The 18093-nt window shown below is 66.7% G+C and overlaps 3 protein-coding genes across 5 annotated transcripts in view; 1 reads left to right on the top strand and 2 right to left on the bottom strand.

Moving 5' to 3' along the window:
* Positions 1–1582, bottom strand: part of MBD6 (methyl-CpG binding domain protein 6) — a 14239-nt gene extending 12657 nt beyond the window's left edge. Inside the window, 1 exon segment of the mRNA XM_065576617.1 lies at positions 1517–1582. The gene's annotated coding sequence lies outside the window, so the exon portion shown is untranslated.
* Positions 1583–1670: 88 nt separating this feature from the next.
* Positions 1671–5556, top strand: DDIT3 (DNA damage inducible transcript 3). Of its 2 annotated transcripts, XM_065576626.1 has the most exons (4): positions 1671–1821; positions 4001–4048; positions 4447–4599; positions 4678–5556. In XM_065576626.1, exons 3-4 carry the CDS (start codon positions 4471–4473, stop codon positions 5116–5118), a joined length of 570 nt encoding a protein of 189 aa, XP_065432698.1. In that variant the 5' UTR covers positions 1671–1821; positions 4001–4048; positions 4447–4470; the 3' UTR covers positions 5119–5556. The 2 variants fall into 2 exon arrangements, with proteins under 2 accessions (XP_065432698.1, XP_005297307.2); XM_005297250.4 differs by lacking the exon at positions 1671–1821 and having other exon boundaries at positions 3767–4048.
* Positions 5488–18077, bottom strand: MARS1 (methionyl-tRNA synthetase 1). Of its 2 annotated transcripts, XM_065576620.1 has the most exons (22): positions 17844–18077; positions 16481–16571; positions 15433–15511; positions 15203–15337; positions 14727–14802; positions 14454–14626; positions 13799–13911; positions 12851–12967; positions 12180–12383; positions 11653–11854; positions 11374–11448; positions 11073–11243; positions 10651–10746; positions 9560–9677; positions 8557–8770; positions 8284–8415; positions 7637–7741; positions 7046–7229; positions 6849–6920; positions 6514–6540; positions 6088–6204; positions 5488–5936 (listed from the first exon to the last, which is right to left on the bottom strand). In XM_065576620.1, exons 1-22 carry the CDS (start codon positions 17944–17946, stop codon positions 5784–5786), a joined length of 2757 nt encoding a protein of 918 aa, XP_065432692.1. In that variant the 5' UTR covers positions 17947–18077; the 3' UTR covers positions 5488–5783. The 2 variants fall into 2 exon arrangements, with proteins under 2 accessions (XP_065432692.1, XP_065432693.1); XM_065576621.1 differs by lacking the exon at positions 6514–6540 and having other exon boundaries at positions 17844–18076.
* Positions 18078–18093: the final 16 nt, after the last annotated feature.

The raw sequence follows: 18093 nt of genomic DNA, 5'->3' as shown, positions 1-18093 counted from the left end.
GGGGGTTACCCTGGGGGGTCCCTGGTCGGGGGGAGCTGGCCGGGGGGGTTGTGGGGACGTTACCCTGGGGGGTCCCTGGTCTGAGGGAGCTGGCCGGGGGGGGGTTGTGGGGGGGTTACCCTGGGGGGTCCCTGGTCGGGGGGGAGCTGGCCGGGGGGGGATTGTGGGGGCGTTACCCTGGGGGGTACCTGGTCGGGGGGAGCTGGCCGGGGGGGTTGTGGGGGGGTTACCCTGGGGGGTCCCTGGTCGGGGGGGAGCTGGCCGGGGGGGTTGTGGGGACGTTACCCTGGGGGGTCCCTGGTCTGGGGGAGCTGGCCGGGGGGGTTGTGGGGGGGTTACCCTGGGGGGTCCCTGGTCGGGGGGAGCTGGCCGGGGGGGTTGTGGGGACGTTACCCTGGGGGGTCCCTGGTCTGAGGGAGCTGGCCGGGGGGGGGTTGTGGGGGGGTTACCCTGGGGGGTCCCTGGTCGGGGGGGAGCTGGCCGGGGGGGGATTGTGGGGGCGTTACCCTGGGGGGTACCTGGTCGGGGGGAGCTGGCCGGGGGGGTTGTGGGGGTTACCCTGGAGGGTCCCTGGTCGGGGGGAGCTGGCCGGGGGGGTTGTGGGGGTTACCCTGGGGGGTCCCTGGTCGGGGGGGAGCTGGCCGCGGGGGGGTTGTGGGGGGGTTACCCTGGGGGGTCCCTGGTCGGGGGGAGCTGGCCCGGGGGGTTGTGGGGGTTACCCTGGGGGGTCCCTGGTCTGGGGGAGCTGGCCGGGGGGATTGTGGGGGGGTTACCCTGGGGGGTCCCTGGTCGGGGGGAGCTGGCCGGGGGGATTGTGGGGGGGTTACCCTGGGGGGTCCCTGGTCTGGGGGAGCTGGCCGGGGGGGCTGTGGGGACGTTACCCTGGGGGGTCCCTGGTCTGGGGGAGCTGGCCGGGGGTTGTGGTGGGGGGGTTACCCTGGGGGGTCCCTGGTCGGGGGGAGCCGGCCGGGGGGGTTGTGTGGGGGGGGTTACCCTGGGGGGTCCCTGGTCGGGGGGAGCTGGCCGGGGGGGTTGTGGGGGGGGTTACCCTGGGGGGTCCCTGGTCGGGGGGAGCTGGCCGGGGGGGTTGTGGGGGGGTTACCCTGGGGGGTCCCTGGTCTGGGGGAGCCGGCCGGGGGGGTTGTGTGGGGGGGGTTACCCTGGGGGGTCCCTGGTCGGGGGGAGCTGGCCGGGGGGGTTGTGGGGGGGTTACCCTGGGGGGTCCCTGGGATGGGGGAGCTGGCCGGGGGGGGGTTGTGTGGGGGGGTTACTCTGGGGGGGTCCCTGGGATGGACCCCCAGGGTATGGGGAGGGTCTTGGGGGGCTGTCCCGGGAGGGGGGGACGTTGCCCCTGGGGGGGTCTGGGGGTCCCTGGGATGGGGGCTTTGGGGGGGGGCTGGCCCTTTAAAGGGCTGGCGGGTGTGGCGTGGCGTGACGTCACGCCGGCTCTCGGAGCGGCTCGCCGCGCGCCCGGGCCCCCGTTGCCAGACGTTGCATCACCCGCCGCGTGACTCACCCTTTAAGACTCGTGACCCAGCGGGAGCCACTTCCGGGTGCGACGCGGCGGGCGCTCTTGGCGTCACCGCCAGGGGGGCGGGGCCCGCCAGGCCGATTGGCCGGCGGTGAGGGGCACGTCATCAAGGCTGCACCGCCGATTGGCCAGAGCTGGTGCAAGGGTTGCGTCATGCGGGCTCCTTAAAGGGCGCGCGGCGGCCGAGGCGGCGGTTCCAGACCGGCAGCAGCAGGGAGAAGATGCGGGCGAGGATGAGCCGGAGGCAGCGCGGGAGCCGGGGCCAGGGGGAGCAGGGGCCGCGCAGGAAGGTGCGGGGGGGGGAGGGGGTAGAGCCCTCGGGGCCTTATCACCAGCCCATTGGCCAGCGCTAAACCGGCAGCCCGGACTCCTGGGTTCTATATATGGGGGGAGGGCTGGGAGCCCGGACTCCTGGGTTCTATATATGGGGGGGAGGGGCTGGGAGCCCGGACACCTGGGTTCTATATATGGGGGGGGTGGGGCTGGGAGCCCGGACTCCTGGGTTCTATATATGGGGGGGGGGGGCTGGAAGCCCGGACTCCTGGGTTCTATATATGGGGGGGGGGGGGGCTGGGAGCCTGGACTCCTGGGTTCTATATATGGGGGGGGGGGATTGGGAGCCCGGACTCCTGGGTTCTATATATGGGGGGGGGGGGATTGGGAGCCCGGACTCCTGGGTTCTATATATGGGGGGGGGGGGGATTGGGAGCCCGGACTCCTGGGTTCTATATATGGGGGGGGGGGGATTGGGAGCCCGGACTCCTGGGTTCTATATATGGGGGGGGGGGATTGGGAGCCCGGACTCCTGGGTTCTATATATGGGGGGGGGGATTGGGAGCCCGGACTCCTGGGTTCTATATGGGGGGGGGGGGCTGGGAGCCCGGACTCCTGGGTTCTATATATGGGGGGGGGCGCGTCCGGACTCCTGGGTTCTAGATGGGGGGGCAGGGTCTGGGAGCCCGGACTCCTGGGTTCTATCCATTTCTGGGAGGGGAGTAGGACCGGACTAGGTGTCTGGGCTGCTCTGGTTCTGTCCCAATGAGGGGAGGGAGGAACCTGCCTGAGCCAGGACTCCTGGCTTCTATTCCTAGCTGTGACCTTGGATGAGATCAGCCCTTCCCTGCCTGACCCCTGCAGTCAGTGTCCTTACCGGGGCGGGGAGCGGGCCATAACCAAAATGCCCCTGCCCCACGCAGGGTGAAATGCCGGGAGGGGCTAGCTTCTGGCATCTAGGGAACTGATACAACTGCCAGACTCCCGCTGTGAATTCCCCCCACCCTGCAGTGGCACTTAGAGGCCGGGGCGAGGGGCAGATTAGACTTGCCTGGGATGAGACCACCAGTTCCTCCTGCTCTAGGAGATCCATGGCCGTTTGCAGCCTTGCAGGGTAACAACTTCCTTCCCTAGTGCTAGGCCAGGTTCCCCTGCATGGACCTCTGAGCCACCCAGCCTCTGCTCCCGTTCCTCTGGGACCTTGGTGGTGGCTCCATGCAGCCAGGCCCCAAGGTGGTTCTGGGCCCCTACCTCAGCCGCCTTCTTGCATCAGTTGGCCCAGAAGCGCAGCGCGGGATGGCTGACGAAAGCCCTTGGAGTTTCTCTGGGGTTACCGTGCAAGCACTGCTCTGAAATGCTGTCTTAACTGGCCAGGGAACCCCCCCGGGGAGGACCGGGAGCCCCTGTGGGGGCACTGGAAGGAGATTGGGGATCTTGCCTTACAACAAGCAAGATGCTGAGATACCACGGGGACGAGCACAGGGTTAGAGGCGGCAGCTCCTCTCCCCCGGCTCTGAGCAAGAGAATCCAGTTCCTCTTGGCCTTTGATCCCAGCCGCACAGCCCAGGCTCAGGGTGGCTTTCAGCAGCACCGCCTCTGATGTCTGCGCTTCTAGCACTTGGGAGGAGATCCTGCCTCTTCCCCCAGCAGCGGGGTGGAAGCAGCCGGCTGGGAGAGGGCCACAGCGAGGCTTGCGGGCGGGTTGGCTCATTGCTTGGAACTTCCCGAACATCATAGGCTAAAAATAGCCAGTGGCTGGGGCAGGCAGCGGTTCCCGGCGGGGCGGGGTCGTGGGGTCACACCGGGCTGGAGCAGGCAGTGGTTCCCGGCGGGGAGGGGTCGTGGGGTCACACCGGGCCGGAGCAGGCAGTGGTTCCCGGCGGGGAGGGGTCGTGGGGTCACACCGGGCCAGAGCAGGCAGCGGTTCCCGGCGGGGCGGGGTCGTGGGGTCACACCGGGCTGGAGCAGGCAGCGGTTCCCGGCGGGGAGGGGTCGTGGGGTCACACCGGGCCGGAGCAGGCAGCGGTTCCCGGCGGGGAGGGGTCGTGGGTCACACCGGGCTGGAGGTGAGGGCAGGCAGCCGTTCCCTGTAGATTTCTTCCTTTCCATCCCTGCTAGTGGTGCCTGGTTCTGGACCCATGGGGAGATTTGCCAAACCGCCACCTTGTCTGATTCTGTGTTTGTTTTCCCCCCCAGTCTTCTAGACGGAAGTGTGTCTTCATACATCACCACACGTGAGAGCAGGTAAGGCCTGGGGCTGCTCGTTACGTGTTGGGGGGGACGCAGCTGAGATGGGTGTCCCGTGGGGCTGGGGCCCTGCCCCAGGGCTCCCTCTGCAGCGGTGAAAGGGAGCTTTCCTGCTCGCTGGGCTGGAGAGAGCCGGCCTGCCCTCCACCTGCCCGGGCATCAGGCTGAGACATGCTGCCTCTCCCCAGGGCCTCGTGTCCTTGCCTGGCTTCTGGCCCCGCCTAGCATGACTGAGGGAGGGGGGTGTTGGCCTTTAGTGCCTCTCCCGGGCCCCTTTCAGCTCTTCCCCCAGCAGCTGGTTTGTTTTAGTGTAGGGTGCTGAGGGGAGCTTTGGACGGTGCCCCCTGGGCCCAGTTTTGGGCCTGCTGCTAATGGTTTTCTCCCTCTTTCGCCAGGGAGACGGCCGGACAGACCTGACAATGGCAGCCGAGCCGGTGCCCGCCTCCCTGCCCAGCTGGGAGCTGGAGGCCTGGTACGAGGACCTGCAGGAGGTGCTGTCCTCGGATGAGAATGGGGGGACATCCCTGCCCCCTGGGGGAGCGGAACAGGTGAGTAAGGGGCAGGCGGGGGGGCCCACTAGCCTGGCTTGCCCCTTGGCCCCACTGACTCTCTCTTTCTCTCTCTAGAAAGACCTTGCCACACTTGATGCCACAGCGCTGCTATGGGGCTTGGATTTCCCGGCCCCCTTGGCGGAGCCGACAGGCGATGCCCCCGAGCTGGATGCCAGCTTGACGGCCGAGCTGCTGGAGCTGCTGAGCGGAGCGCCCGAGGAGCTGGTGGGGCGCCCTGAATCGGACTCCAGCCAGAGCTCCCCGGCTCAGACCTGCACAGAGGATGAGGAGGGGGCAGGCCCAGCCCGCGGCGTGAAGAGGAAGAGAAGCAGCCAGCCCCAGGGGCAGGGCAAGAAGCGGAGCGGGGAGAAGGAGCAGAACGAGAGGAGGGTGACAGAGCTGATGGCAGAGAACGAGCGGCTCAAGCAGGAGATCGAGCGGCTGAGCGCAGAGGTGGAGGCCACCAGGGCGGCACTGATTGAGCGCATGGTGAACCTGCAGAAGGTGGAGGGCTGAACTGAGCCCAAGGGGCTGCAGTGCCCTGTGCCTGTTGGACTCACAGGGGGCAGCTGGGCCCTGGTAGTGTGTGGCCCTCTTGCCACAAGACAGCTGTGCAGAGCCAGGGCCTGGACCTGAGGCTGCCCTGGGCAGATTGACTCAGACCACAGCCCCGGAGGGCCCTACGGCTGCTGATGCTGCGGGGGGGGAACCTGGATGGCGGGAGCTCCCACGCCTGGTTGTGCCAGCGTGATGCTGGGGTTAGCAGACACTCAGCCACGTTCTCCCGGGCCAACTGGCACAACCCCGCACATGACGAACTATTTAACGAGGGCCGGTGCGTCCTGGAGCTATGGAAGGGGCTGTTGTAATGAGCGTCACAGCACATCTAGCAAACCCTTTATTGTATGTCCCCCGCGCGGTCAGCGCTTTCCCCATTACACCCTGTGTGCCCGAGCGGCTCTGCGGGTCCTTGTGTGGGCTGGGAACGGTGGGAGGCGGGTCAGGGGCTCCTTGCACTCGGCGCAGTTGCTGCAGGAGGGGCCCGAAAGGGGAGGCTGAGCTGGGCCGGGCCCCACAGCCTGGGCTGCTCACAGGTATTTCTTCTGGGGCTGGAGGGGGCAGGTGCAGATCCCCCAGCAGGGGGAGAACCCGTGCTGCCACTGCCCTGAGGCACTCCGGAGCTATTTCCTCTTCTTCCCCTTGGGGGCCGGGGGCTCGGGGGTCTTCCCCTCAGCCAGCGCCAACTGCTTCTTCAGCTCCAGCAGCTTGGCAACCTCGGCGTCGATCTGCCCCTTCTCTGCCTTGCTGGCCTTCAGCTGGCGCACGCGGTCGGCCTGGGCACAGAGGGCAACTGTTAGCTCAGTCTCTGGCTCCATGCAGAGCTGGAGAGGCTCTGGCCCCAGGCGGGGGAGAAGCTGAACCGCAGGGCCCCAGCTGATCCCCGGCCCTGGGGGGCTTGGTCCTGCCAGGAACGCAGCCACTCACCTGTTTGGCCACTTCCTCAGTCAGCTCCTTGACCTTCTGGGGGTCCCCTGCCAGCACAGCGCCTCCCCCAGGCCCAGGGGGTGTCATGTCGGCCGAGGCCATGCGGGCAGCATGTGCCTGTGGAGGGGAAGGGAAGTCAGGGAGTCCCAACACAACAGGCTCTGCCTGGCCTTTGCCAGGCCTAGCAGAGCCCCCTCCCTGGGGGGTTGAGGGAGAGTTCCCCCTGGTGGAGCCAGGTGGGGTGTAGGGTCAGAGCCCCCATAGCATCGGAGAGGGAACCATGCATGCGTAACTCCGGCAGGGCTGGGCCACACGGCATCTGGCCCTCGCACTGGAGGCGGTGAGAGGAAAGGAAGGGACAGGGGTTGTCACTCATGCCCCCCCGCCAAGCCCCAGGCGTGCCCCAGAGAGCGGGGCAAGCGTTACCTTCAGCTCCAAGGTGGAGTCTTCAGGCTGGGAAAGGAGAGAGGAGAGAGCAGGTGAGGACAGGTAGCAAGAGAGCAAAGCATGTGGCTGGGCAAGGCAAGCGAGGAGTTGCCGGGTCACTCCCTCCCTGCTGGCTGGGGCACCTTCCTTCCAGTCAGCCAGCAGGGGGAGCCCCGGCACACACCAGCTTGGGGCCCCCCCATGAGAATGGGCAGGGCTTTCCTTCCAGCAGTGGGTCACGCAGGAGCTGCGGGGCCTGCCCCAGCCCCCAGGAAAGGGCCCTGGAGTGCCACAGATGCCCCAGGTAGGGGACAGGGGTCAGGATTGGGGCTCACCTGCCCTCCACCAAACCGCTTCCGCAGGGCTTCTATCTGCTCGCCCTCCAGCTTCTGAAACAGGGGCGTCACCTGGCAGGGGAGGGGGAAGACGTTAACACCCGGCCTGCCCACCGCCTTCCCTCCGCCCCTCCCTCCCCTGCAGGGGGCTGCAGACTCCGCCAACCCCCCGCACCAGGCCCGGGCTGCGTGCCTACCGTGCCGATCTGGTGCCCGGGGGGCAGGAGGCAGAGGAAGGTGTCCGTCAACACGTTGCAGGCCTGTGGCACACAGAGCTGGCGCTGGATGGTGGCGCTGATGCTGGGCATGTACGGCTGCAGCATGACTGAGATCAGGGAGGCGATATTGACAGCGACGCCCGTCACTGTGCCCGCCCGAGTCCTGGAAAACGGGACACCCCCCCGTCAGAGTGGGGCGCAGACTCTAGCAATCACAGTGTTTTGGGGGGGTATCAGCCTGGCTCCCAGCCGCAAAATTAATGGCCAGAATCAGCACCATGGGCAGGCTGGGGAGCAGGGGCTGCGGGTCAGGAGTGAGGGGCAGAGCTGTGGGGGAGGGGGGGGGGAGAAGGGGAAGAGGGAGCCCATGGTTGGGGTAGCGGGGGGGGGGGGGGATCCCATATCAAGTGGGGGGAGGTGAGTTTGGCCCATTCACCTGGTCACTAAGACTTGGCTAAGCCAGTGGAACAGTTTCCTCGCTGAGCCAGGCAGCCCCGATTTCCTCCCCCCTCCGGGGATCCTCTGCCCCCCAGGGGCGAGCTGGTGGGTGGGTCTGGCCCTGTCCCCTACCTGTCAGCGTCATGACCCTTGATCCGTTTCCAGGGCTCGTTCACCTGGATGTACTGGTTGCCATAGCGAGAAATGCTCAGGATGCAGCGCAGGGCGTCCCGGATCCTGCGGGGGGACGGGGGGGGGGACGACAGACTCAGACTCTGCGGCCAGCATGGAACGGGGTGATCACCTAGTCTGCCCTGCACCTCGCAGGCCCCCCCAACCTCCTCCAATCCCGGGTTCCAGAGCCCACGGTCCAGAGAAGGCACCATTGACGCCAGTTAAAATCTGCCCGGGCCCCTCGCTGCAGGGGGAGGTGAAAAACTCGGCCAATCTGTCCCGGGGGAAATTCCTTCCTGACCCCACTTATGGTGACCAGATGGACCCTGAGCATGCGGGCGAGACCCGGCGGCCACATGCCGCGATGGGCTGGGGGCAGGAATCTCTCCAGCTCGCTGTCCCTGGCCGTGTGGGGCACGGAGGCCTCCTCTGCCAGCTACTGCCCCATGTACCCTCGCAGGCCACGCCCTTCTGGAGCAAACCAACACAGGGCAGCGGGGCCTCTGGGGGCTGGCCGCTCTGTCTCCCCCCCACACACACATGCTGACCGCAGCTGGGCAGGGCCAGAGCCAGCCCACCGGTGCCCCTCAGCCCCCGGGACTCACCGGACCTTCTCCAGCAGCTGGTTGTACTGGTGCAGCTCCAGGGTGACATGAGCCAGCAGCCGCTTGTCGTCCGCGCCCAGCTCCATGGGGGGGACGCGCCCCCCGAAGAACTTACAGACGAACATCCCGGCCCTGAGGGGGGGGGAGAGAGTGAGCCACATCCCACCCACGCCAAGCTCGGCCCATCTCCCCCCACACCCACAGCCCACTCCAGCTCCCACCCCCCGCAGACCTCGCTGCAGCCCGGCGCCCCCTGCGGGGCCCACCCGGTACCTGTTGACGAAGTTGCCCAGGTTGTTGAGCAGCTCGGAGTTGTTCTTCAGCATGAGGTCGGTCCAGGAGAAGGCGCTGTCCTGCCCCTCGGGGCGCAGGAAGAGCAGGTAGAAGCGCCAGATGTCGGCGGGGATCCCCGTGTCCTGGGCCATGTCCCCAAACACCCCCATGCCGCGGCTCTTGGAGAACTTCCCGTCCTCGTAGTTCAGGTACTCTGGGGACGACGCGAGAGACTGGAGTCTGCACGTCATCCCCCCGAGCCTGCCCCCCAGCCCTGACCCACGACCTAACTCCTCCCTGGCCCACCGAGCACTGCCCCCTAGCAACCCCGCCCTGCCCCCCCGTACTGCCCCCTAGCAACCAACCCTGCCCTGCCCACCCCCTGCACTGGCCCCAGCCCCTCCCTAGTCTGCACACACCCACTGGCTGACCTCCCCCCCCCCATGACCTAACTCCTCCCTGGCCCACCGAGCACTGCCCCTAGCAACCCCGCCCTGCCCCCCCGTACTGCCCCCTAGCAACCAACCCTGCCCTGCCCACCCCCTGCACTGGCCCCAGCCCCTCCCTAGTCTGCACACACCCACTGGCTGACCTCCCCCCCATGACCTAACTCCTCCCTGGCCCACCCAGCACTGCCCCCTAGCAACCAACCCCGCCCTGCCCCCCCGTACTGCCCCCTAGCAACCAACCCTGCCCACCCCTGCACTGGCCCCAGCCCCTCCCTAGTCTGCACACACCCACTGGCTGACACCCCCCCCCATGACCTAACTCCTCCCTGGCCCACCCAGAACTGCCCCCTAGCAACCAACCCCGCCCTGCCCCCCCCCGCACTGGCCCCAACCCCTCCCTAGTCTGCACACACCCACTGGCTGACCCCCCCCCCCCATGACCTAACTCCTCCCTGGCCCACCCAGCACTGCCCCCAGCTCCCTCCCTGGTCTGCCCTGCCCCTAGCAACCAGCCCCCGCCCACACCGCCGCCCACCCCCCCACCCCCGCGGTACCCGTGGCGATGAGGTGGTTGACCAGCGTGTAGTTATCCTCGGCACCGAGCAGCGTGCAGGGGAAGACGACGCTGTGGAAGGGGACGTTGTCCTTGGCCATGAAGTTGTACAGCTGGACCTGGGGGGGGGGGGGGGGGGGGGGGGTCAGTCCTACCGGTGCTGAGCCCAGTGGCACGGCTTGGGGGGGGTGAGGGGGTCAGCCCCACCCTCGGAGCCAGCCTGGCCCCCATGCACCCTGGAGCTGGGTGGCACCGTGGGCACTGCCCCTCCCTTGCCCTTCTCATCTTATTGGCAAGTTCTGCCCATTCCAGACTCCTAACGAGTCCCGGCTGGGTGCCCACTCCGCCTCCTAGAGTGGGGGTGGGCAAACTATGTCCTTGGGCTGCATCCGGCCCTCCAGATGTTTTAATGTGGCCTCAAGTTCCCGCCACGGAGTGGGGTCCGGGGCTTGCCCCACTCCGCGTGGCTCCCAGAAGGAGGGGCATGTCTCCCCTCCAGCTCCTACGCGTATGGGCACCCAAGGGGCTCTGCTCTGCACGCTGCCCCCGCTGGGAACCGCGGCCAATGGGAGCTGAAGGGTGGTGCCTGCAGACAGGGCAGCGCACAGCCACCTGGCCGCGCCTCCGCGTAGGAGCCGGAGAAGGGACATGCCACTGCTTCTGGGAGCTGCTTGAGATAAGTGCCACCCGGAGCCTGCACCCCATAGCCTCTCCCCATGCCCCAACTCCCTTCCCCAGCCCCGATCCCCCTCTTACCCACCGAACCCCTCGGTCCCAGCCCGGAGCCCCCTCCTGCACCCTGAACTCATTTCTGGCCCCACCCCAGAGCCCGCACCCCCAGCCAGAGTCCTCGCCCCCTCCCACACCCCAACCCCAATTTCATGAGCATTCATGGCCCGTCATACAATTTCCCTACCCAGATGTGGCCCTCAGACCAAAAAGTCTTCCCACCCCGGCCTAGAGCATTTCCTAGCCATGGCACCACGAGAGGGGGAGGAGACAGGCTGCAGATCCGGAGCAGAACCCAGGAGTCCCGACTCCCCTCCCAGCTGGAGCCAGATCCCAACCCACCGAGGGGCCCGGGCACCTCACCTGCTGTGGGTTCTTCCACCACCTCTCCCACTGGTCTGTGTAGTTGGCCGTGATGGACAGGTAGCCGATCGGGGCATCGAACCAGACGTAGAACACCTGGGGGGACAGGGACGGAGCGGCACAAGGGCTCAGCACAGCTCCAGCCCAGGGGCTCGCTCGCCTTTGGCCAGGTCAGTCTCCGAGGCGGAGCCCGCTGCCCTTGCCCAGGGCACATACGTGGCACCCCTGTGCCCAGGGGGCACCCAGGGACGAAGCAGGGCGGTTCCTCAGGGGCAGCATCTCCCAGGCCGGCCCGCCCCAGAGCAGGCCCACGGCTGCAAGGCGGACGCCCCGCTGGTGCGCCAGGGCAGAGGACGCTCCCGGTGACAGAGTGAGCAGCAGGGAGAGCTGCTCCGGCCCCGCCCGCCCGCGGCCCAGCTCACCTTGTCGCGGAAGCCGTCTAGGGGGACGGGCGTCCCCCATTTCAGGTCGCGGGTGATGCAGCGGGGCTTGAGGCCGTCACGGATCCAGGAGCGGGTAATGAAGCGGGAGTTGGCCGTCCAGTCGCCCGTGGCCCACGACTGCTCCAGCCACTTGTCCAGGAGCCCCTCCAGCTGCCGGGGGATGAGAAACGAGCTGGAGCTAGAACCCACTGTCGCAGGATTAGGGGGGGGAGGAAGGGTCCTCCACCCCCTGTTCCAGACTCTTCCCCCCACCCCGCCCCCCTCGGACAGCTGCACTCACCTTGGGCAGGTCCAGGAAGAGATGCTGCGAGGACTTCACCACCGGGGAGTCTTTGCATACTTTGCACTGAGGTTTCTGGGGGGAGGAAGCACATGGCCTGTGAAGCACGGGGGGGGAATGCAGAGACCGCAGAGCATGGGGCAGGGGCTCATGGGCCGATGGGCACAAGCGAAGAGCCGCCTTCCCAGGGTCCTTGGGGAGTATCACACCGTGGGGGGCCCGACTCCAGCCTTGCGTGGCTCCGGGACAGCGTCCTTACCCCCCCGCCAACTGTGGTACCTTGAGCTCCACCGCGTTGATGAGCTTCCCGCACTTGTCACACTGGTCGCCCCGGGCCTCCTCGTAGTTGCAGAAGGGGCAGGTGCCCTCCACAAAGCGGTCGGCCAAGAAGCGCTGGCAGCGCTCGCACCGCAGCTGGTCCACGGTGTCCGTCAGCAGCATGTCGCGCTCCAGCAGGCGCCGGAAGATGTCCTGGGCTATTCTGAGACACGCCAGGGAAGGATGGGAGAACAGCCCCCCTAGAGCAAGGGCCACACTAGGGGCGTTGCTTCCTCCCAGCCACCACCCCCAGACTGCAACAGCTGCTCAAGGAACGCGGGGGGCAGGTCGTGCCTTGGTCCGGAGGGGGAACATCTGTCCATGCTCAGTTAAGTGCCCAGCGCTCGGGGCATCAATGCCCAACGCGCCAGGCCCGGGAGACAACTACCGTGTCCTGACGGAGTCATGGCAGCCCCAGCTCTGCGTCCTCCTCCCTCCCCGGATCTTGCTACTCCCGCACGCCCTCCCCACTCCGGCCCCACACCTACGTGGTCTGGTGGGCTGTGGTGGTCCGGCCGAAGTAGTCAAAGGAGATGTCGAACCAGCGGTAGATCTGGGCGTGGATGGCGTTGTACTTGTCGCAGATCTGCTGGGGCGTCAGCCCCTCCTCCAGGGCCTTGGTCTCCGTGGCCGTGCCGTACTCGTCCGTGCCGCACACATAGAGCGTGTTCCAGTTCCGCAGGCGGCAGTACCTGGCCGAGGGGGGGGGGGGGCGCCTTAAGAGACGGGATTCCCTGGAGGGGGCTTGAGCCCCGCTGCCCTCAGGGGCTGCAGAGGCCCGTGGGGTTTGAGAGCTGCTGCACTGGATCCCTTGGGCGGGGGGGGGGGAGTTGTGGGGCAGGCTCTGGGAAGTGGCCTCTAAGCTCTGTCCTTGGGCACCCTTCTATCTCATTGACCCAAGGGGACAGACGAACAAGGGGCGGTAGGTCCAAGTGCCCGCGCTACCCAGGGCCATGGGTGCCAGTCATGCCCACACAGCAGCGTTGGCCCCCTCTGCCAGCCCAACCCTCGCCCTCCTCCTGGCTGGGACTCGGCTGCTCCAGCTGGGAAGACCCTGCGTTCCCCTTCCTCTAGGAGCACAGCAGGGCTGCGCTGGGGGCTGGCCGAGGCTCCCGGCCAAAGCCGCCAAACCGCCGGGCCTTGCCCCGGGCCACCGTACCTGGCGAAGACGTCGGCGCTGAGGACGCAGCCGATGATGTTCCCCAGGTGGGGCACGTTGTTGACGTAGGGCAAGGCACTGGTGATCAGGATGTTCCTTTTGCCCTCCACGGGCAGCCTGAGGAGAGAAGGGCCATGAGCTGCCCAGGGACGGCAGGACGCTGCAGAACAAAGGGGAGGGGGATCCTGGCCTGCAGGCTGGGGGCAGATGGCTGGGCCCTTGACCCCCAAGCAGAGGCTGGGTACGCTGCCCAGGGAGAGAACAAGATGAGGGGCCCCCTCCCATCGCTCCCCTAGCAATCATGGGCCAGCCAAAGGGCCTTTTGTGACGAAGTGGGAATGTTCTTCATGTTTTCTCTGAGTGCTGTGTGGGTGCCTCAGTTTCCCCTATGCATTTCTTGAGTGTCCGGGGGGGGTGATCGTTGCAGGGCCCTAGAGGGCCAGTGTGATGGTGTCTGCACAGAGAATGGCCGACACCCTGTCTCCTGTCAACTCCCCTGCATAGGTGCCAACTGAAGGTGTTGGAGAACAAAGATCAGGTGGCCTCCTGGCGGGGAAAGAGACAAAGGTGAGAGGAGGGGCTGGAGAGTCAGTTTGGAGCTGGCTGGGGAAATGGAGGGGAGGCCAGACAGACCTCCTGGCCTCCCCTTGGCCTCCAAGATGGACCTGACTGAGGGGGTCGTGTTGTCTCTACCTACAAGACCTGTCTAGGACTGTGTTCCTGTCGTCTAATAAACCTTCTGTTTTACTGGCTGGCTGAGAGTCGTGGTGAATCGCAGGAAGCCGGGGGTGCAGGGCCTTGTCTCCCCCACACTCCATGACACCTTTCACGGGCGATGGAGCCGGCCCCTTACCCAGCAGCGCCTCCCACCATGGGCGAGCTCAGCAGCCAGTCCCGGGCCCTCCAGCCCTCCGCTCAGCCCCCTTCTCCCCGCCCCGCGGCACTCACACAGGGCTTGCCGGTTGCCAGCGTTCGGGCAGGGCTGCCGGGCCTCTGGCCCAGGCCTCCGCGGCAGCTGCGATTTCTTCCTCCGACAACGAGCGCTCGGCCAATTCCTCTTCCTAGCGGGAGGGATGCCGGATGAGCGGCAGCTGGGCTTGGCGCTAGGGCCGCAGACGCTCAAGGCGACGCCACCGGCAGGGACAGCTGCCAGCTGGAGCCCTGCACCCCAACGTGGGGCTGGAGAGCGTCCCCACGCCCGGGGGAAGGGCGGGCACTGCCCCAGGCTCCTCCCGCGAAGCAGGCGCCCGCACACCCACCGTAAGCCTCGCTGTTCCCAGTCGCGTTTCAATTCAGCTGGTTTTATGACACACACTCGGGTTTGGGGCCCAGAGCTCAGACCAGCCGCTGTTTAAAGGCCTGTGGGTTTCTCTGACCAGCAGGGATACCCCCAACCCCACCCAGCCTGATCCCTCAGGCCAGGCAGAGAACGGCTGCAGCACGGGTCCATGGCTGAGCAGACGGGGCCAGAGAGGCTCAGTAGAGCACCTCTCTCTCGAGACAGTTTCCATGCTCTGAAGAATTGTGGGAATCCCCAGCCTGGCTTAGTTCCCAGGCCCACCGGCAGGGGGCAGCCGTGCCAGAGCGACGGGGGGAACGGTACCTCTGGCTCGTTAGCTGCTGGCTTCTCCCAGTGCAGGCTGGGCCCTGGCTGTTTCTGCAGATACCCTTTGAACTCCTGGGCTCCCTTGGGCGTCAGTACGGACGCCACGGCGCTTCTGCAGGGCTCCGAGAGGTTCATGGTCTGGAACCAGCTCCTCAGAGCCTCCAGCTCATCTTCGAAAGAGAAGAAGGGTGTCAGCACCAAGAGCGTCACCCCGGGTGGGCGCAGGACCCTCGGGGCGCCAGCACCACGGCCCCCAACAGCAGCTCTTACCTGGCAGACAGAATTCATCCCGCAACACAGGGAACAGGGTGGCCCACAGGACAATGTCGGCTACCGATTCTGCCTCCTAGAGGAAAGCCGAGAGCGTGAGGGCGAGAGCAGTGGGGAGCCGGGGGTCTTTGTGCAGCCATGTTTACTGCAGGAGAGCGGTACGGCCCTGCAGCTCCGAGCGAGATGCGAGCGTTGCATGCTGGGACTCGGCCTCCGCGGGCAGAGCTCACCACATCAGAGACAGAAGCTACAAACTGCTTCCTTCACGTGACTTTGGGCACCTGGCCAGCTGCCCGCACGGCCATTTGTGGGGTGAAGCCGGGGCTCCCCATGGCTAACGATTTAAGTGATTCTAAAGATCAGGGGACCAAAAGCCAGGACTCCTGGGTTCTAGTCCCAACCTGGCCATGCCCCTGCTGTGGGAGAGACACTTCAGCTCAGCGGGCCTCGGTTTCCCCAGTCCGTAAGTTACTCACCCCGGCGAGGTAAGGCGTGGCCTTGCTGGTCAAGCTTTGATCAATGTAGGTTAACGTTTTCCTGATGGCCCCCAGAACCTCTCCTCCTTTCTTTCCTTGCACCAGGTGGCAATACAGGGCTGTGGACACGGCCGGCTAAGGACAGAGACAAAGGTTTAGCTGGGCCACAGCAGCGTCGGAGAGAGCCCGCGCGTCGAACACGCCAAGCAGCGCTTCTCCAGGTGACCCACCTGCAGCTCCGTTGCTTCCCATTCAAGCCACTGATTGGTGAGATCGTTGGGTTCCTTTCCAGCTAAGAGGAAGAAGTACCTGCAGAACAGGAAGGAAGGGGAGCGCTGAACGCACATGGCAGATCCCGCAGCCCAGGTAACTCCACGCAGCGCCCGTTACCGGAGCGTTGACTTCCCCATGCTCACACAGCACGTCACCGACCCAGGAGTCCCAACGTCCCCTTTGCTCTAACCACCAAACAGGGGATTTAACACTTTTTTGGTGGCCTCAGAGGGCGGCCACCAACTCTCGCTGGCGGCCGCACTGACACGTTTTCCTAAAACACTCAATTAACGTTAGGAGAAACAAATAAACGTGCAGATCCACCCCCCCAAATCCCTGTCATTTCTTCATGTAGTAATCTGCTAGGGAAAGTGATACTTGCCTGTTTAATATCCCTTTTCTCAGCAAGCCCCAGGACAAATTAAGCCCGGGGGGGAGGTAGCGGGAGCCAGGGGCCATGGGGGGATGCATGGGGGCCTGGGGAGGCAGCAGAAGCCCCGCCTCCCTCCCCTCCTGCCCAAGGTGGGTCGAGAACTCACCTTGCTCCTGCAGTGTTGTGCCCCACCTGTCTCCAGAGGTGCAGCCAGGAGCAACAGGGAGGGAGGGGAAGAGGTCGATACTTTGCAACTCCCCCCAGGCTGTTCTGGCCCCCCGTTGGCCACACCCCGCATTTGAGAACCGCTGCACCAGAGCCCACTCCCCAGTTGCCGCCAGGAACCCCTCCCCCGGGCCCTGAAAGCTGCAGGAAACACTTCGGCAAAACCAGAGGATTGCTAGGCCCGAGATCCTGGGGCAGGACCCGGCCCTGAACGCTGATTGCCCAAGAACAGCAAGATGCCAAGTTCCTCATCCGACTGCAGCAGGCACCGGGGAGCCACTGGAGGGGCCCGTTCCCAGCAGCGGGACAGCGTGTGCTCAGGGAGCGCTGACCCTCCGGCGACTTAGCACGGCCTCGCCCCGGGGCCGGGAGACCCTCCAGCCCAGAAACCAGCAGGGGACACTTACTGACAGATGGCATTTGGGGAGAAGAGGAAAGTGCCGCTGTCCAGGTGCAGGGCTGGCACCCGTGGGTGGGTGAGGAAAGGGACCACGCGACCTGCCAAGGGGAAAGCACATGGCATTAGGGCATTGCACTGTGAGCCAAGGAGACCGGGGCCTAGGGAGAGAGGAGGATGGAGGGCCCTGAGGGAGCTACGGCACAATGGGGGGGAGGGGGGACCCTGAGGGAGGTGACCCCAGAGAAAAAGGGGCTAGGGAAACAGGGGGCAGTAGAGACGGGTCCCTGAGAAGGGGGAGAGGACACTCCCTAGGGATAACAGATGGTCCATGATGGGGGGGGGGGTCCTTACACATGTGGGAGGACACATCTGGCAAGGACCTGTGGGAAGGGGAGCATTGTGAGGGAGCCATGGGCAGGAGGGGAGGTCTCCTGAGGGGACACAGGGGATGTGCCCTGGGCAGAAAGGGGAGATGATATGGGGAGAGGGACACACGGGCATGGCCAGGAGTAATCCTGGGGCTGGGGGAGGCACAGTTCTCAGGGGGAACAGGGGGAGGTTGGACGGGAGGGGTCCTGGGGAGAGGAGGAGGAGGAAGCAGCCCTGGGGGTCCCGGGCTGGAAGGGGGGAGGGGTCCCGGGCCAGAGGGGGCAGAAGGGGGGGAGGACCACCAGGGGAGTGGAGCACTAGAAGGCTGGGGTTGGAGGGGAAGGGGAATTGGGAGGCAGGGCACTGGGGCAGATGGGAGTTGGGTGGTACTGGGGGGGTGCTGAACTGGGGGAGTCCCAGGCAGGGGACAGCAGGTCAGGCAGGTGACAGTTCAGGGATCCGCACCCGGGAAGGGGAGTCCGGGGGGGCACCAAGGGGCGGGCAGGAGGGGGTTGGGAGGTGGGTGCTGGGGGCAGAAGGGGGTTGGGATGAGGGCACAGGGGGGGCCGGGGCGCAGGGGAGCGAGGGGCAGGAGGGGGTTGGGGGCGGCGCTGGGAGGTAGGAGGCAGGAGGGAGTTGGGAGGGGGCGGAGGTGGGGGGAGTTGAGGGACAGAAGGAGGTTGAGGGGGGCCAAGGCGCAGGAGGGGATAGGGAAGGGGGCGCGGGGGGGCCGAGGGGCAGGAGGGGGGCACAGATGGGGGGGGCCGGGGGGCACGGGGCAGGAGGGAGTTGGGAGGGGGCGCTGGGGGGAGGGGCCGAGGGGCAGGAGGGGGTTGGGGGAGGGGCCGAGGGGAGGGGCAGGAGGGGGTTGAGGGGAGGGGCCGGGGGGAGGGGGTTGGGAAGGGGGCGCTGGGGGGAGGGGCCGAGGGACAGGTGGGAGTTGGGGGAGGGGCCGAGGGGAGGGGGTTGGGAAGGGGCGCGGGGGTCCCCGCCCCACTCACCGTCCGGGGGAACCCGCTCCAGCCTCACGCGGACCCCGCTGGCCCCGGCCGCCGCCACCACCTTGAGGCCCTGGGCGCTGCCCTCGCTCAGGTAGAGCCGCATCCTCGCCCGGCCACACTCCCCGCCGCCAGCTGATGCAACGGGTCCGCCGGGCCGCGCCGGGCCGGGGCGCCTGGGGCCTGTAGTCCCGCCGGCCTCGCTCCCCGGCGCCGCCCGCGCCCGCCAGCCGCGACCGGACTACGAGCCCCA

The sequence above is a fragment of the Chrysemys picta genome, chromosome 22, assembly GCF_011386835.1.
Source record: "Chrysemys picta bellii isolate R12L10 chromosome 22, ASM1138683v2, whole genome shotgun sequence".
Classification (NCBI taxonomy): Eukaryota; Metazoa; Chordata; order Testudines; family Emydidae; genus Chrysemys; species Chrysemys picta.
The sequence above is the reverse complement of the archived record's forward strand: the minus strand, read 5'-3'. Positions and strand labels throughout refer to the sequence as shown.

Excerpts from the sequence above, each read along its gene's own strand:
- DDIT3 (XM_065576626.1), top strand. The coding sequence starts at position 4,471 with ATGGCAGCCGAGCCGGTGCCCGCCTCCCTGCCCAGCTGGGAGCTGGAG. Across the intron at positions 4,600-4,677 it reads CCCCTGGGGGAGCGGAACAG|AAAGACCTTGCCACACTTGA; the intron begins GTGAGTAAGGGG and ends TTCTCTCTCTAG.
- MARS1 (XM_065576620.1), bottom strand. The coding sequence starts at position 17,946 with ATGCGGCTCTACCTGAGCGAGGGCAGCGCCCAGGGCCTCAAGGTGGTG. Across the intron at positions 13,912-14,453 it reads CAGCAGCTAACGAGCCAGAG|GAAGAGGAATTGGCCGAGCG; the intron begins GTACCGTTCCCC and ends CCCTCCCGCTAG. Across the intron at positions 6,921-7,045 it reads CCGGGCACCAGATCGGCACG|GTGACGCCCCTGTTTCAGAA; the intron begins GTAGGCACGCAG and ends CTCCCCTGCCAG.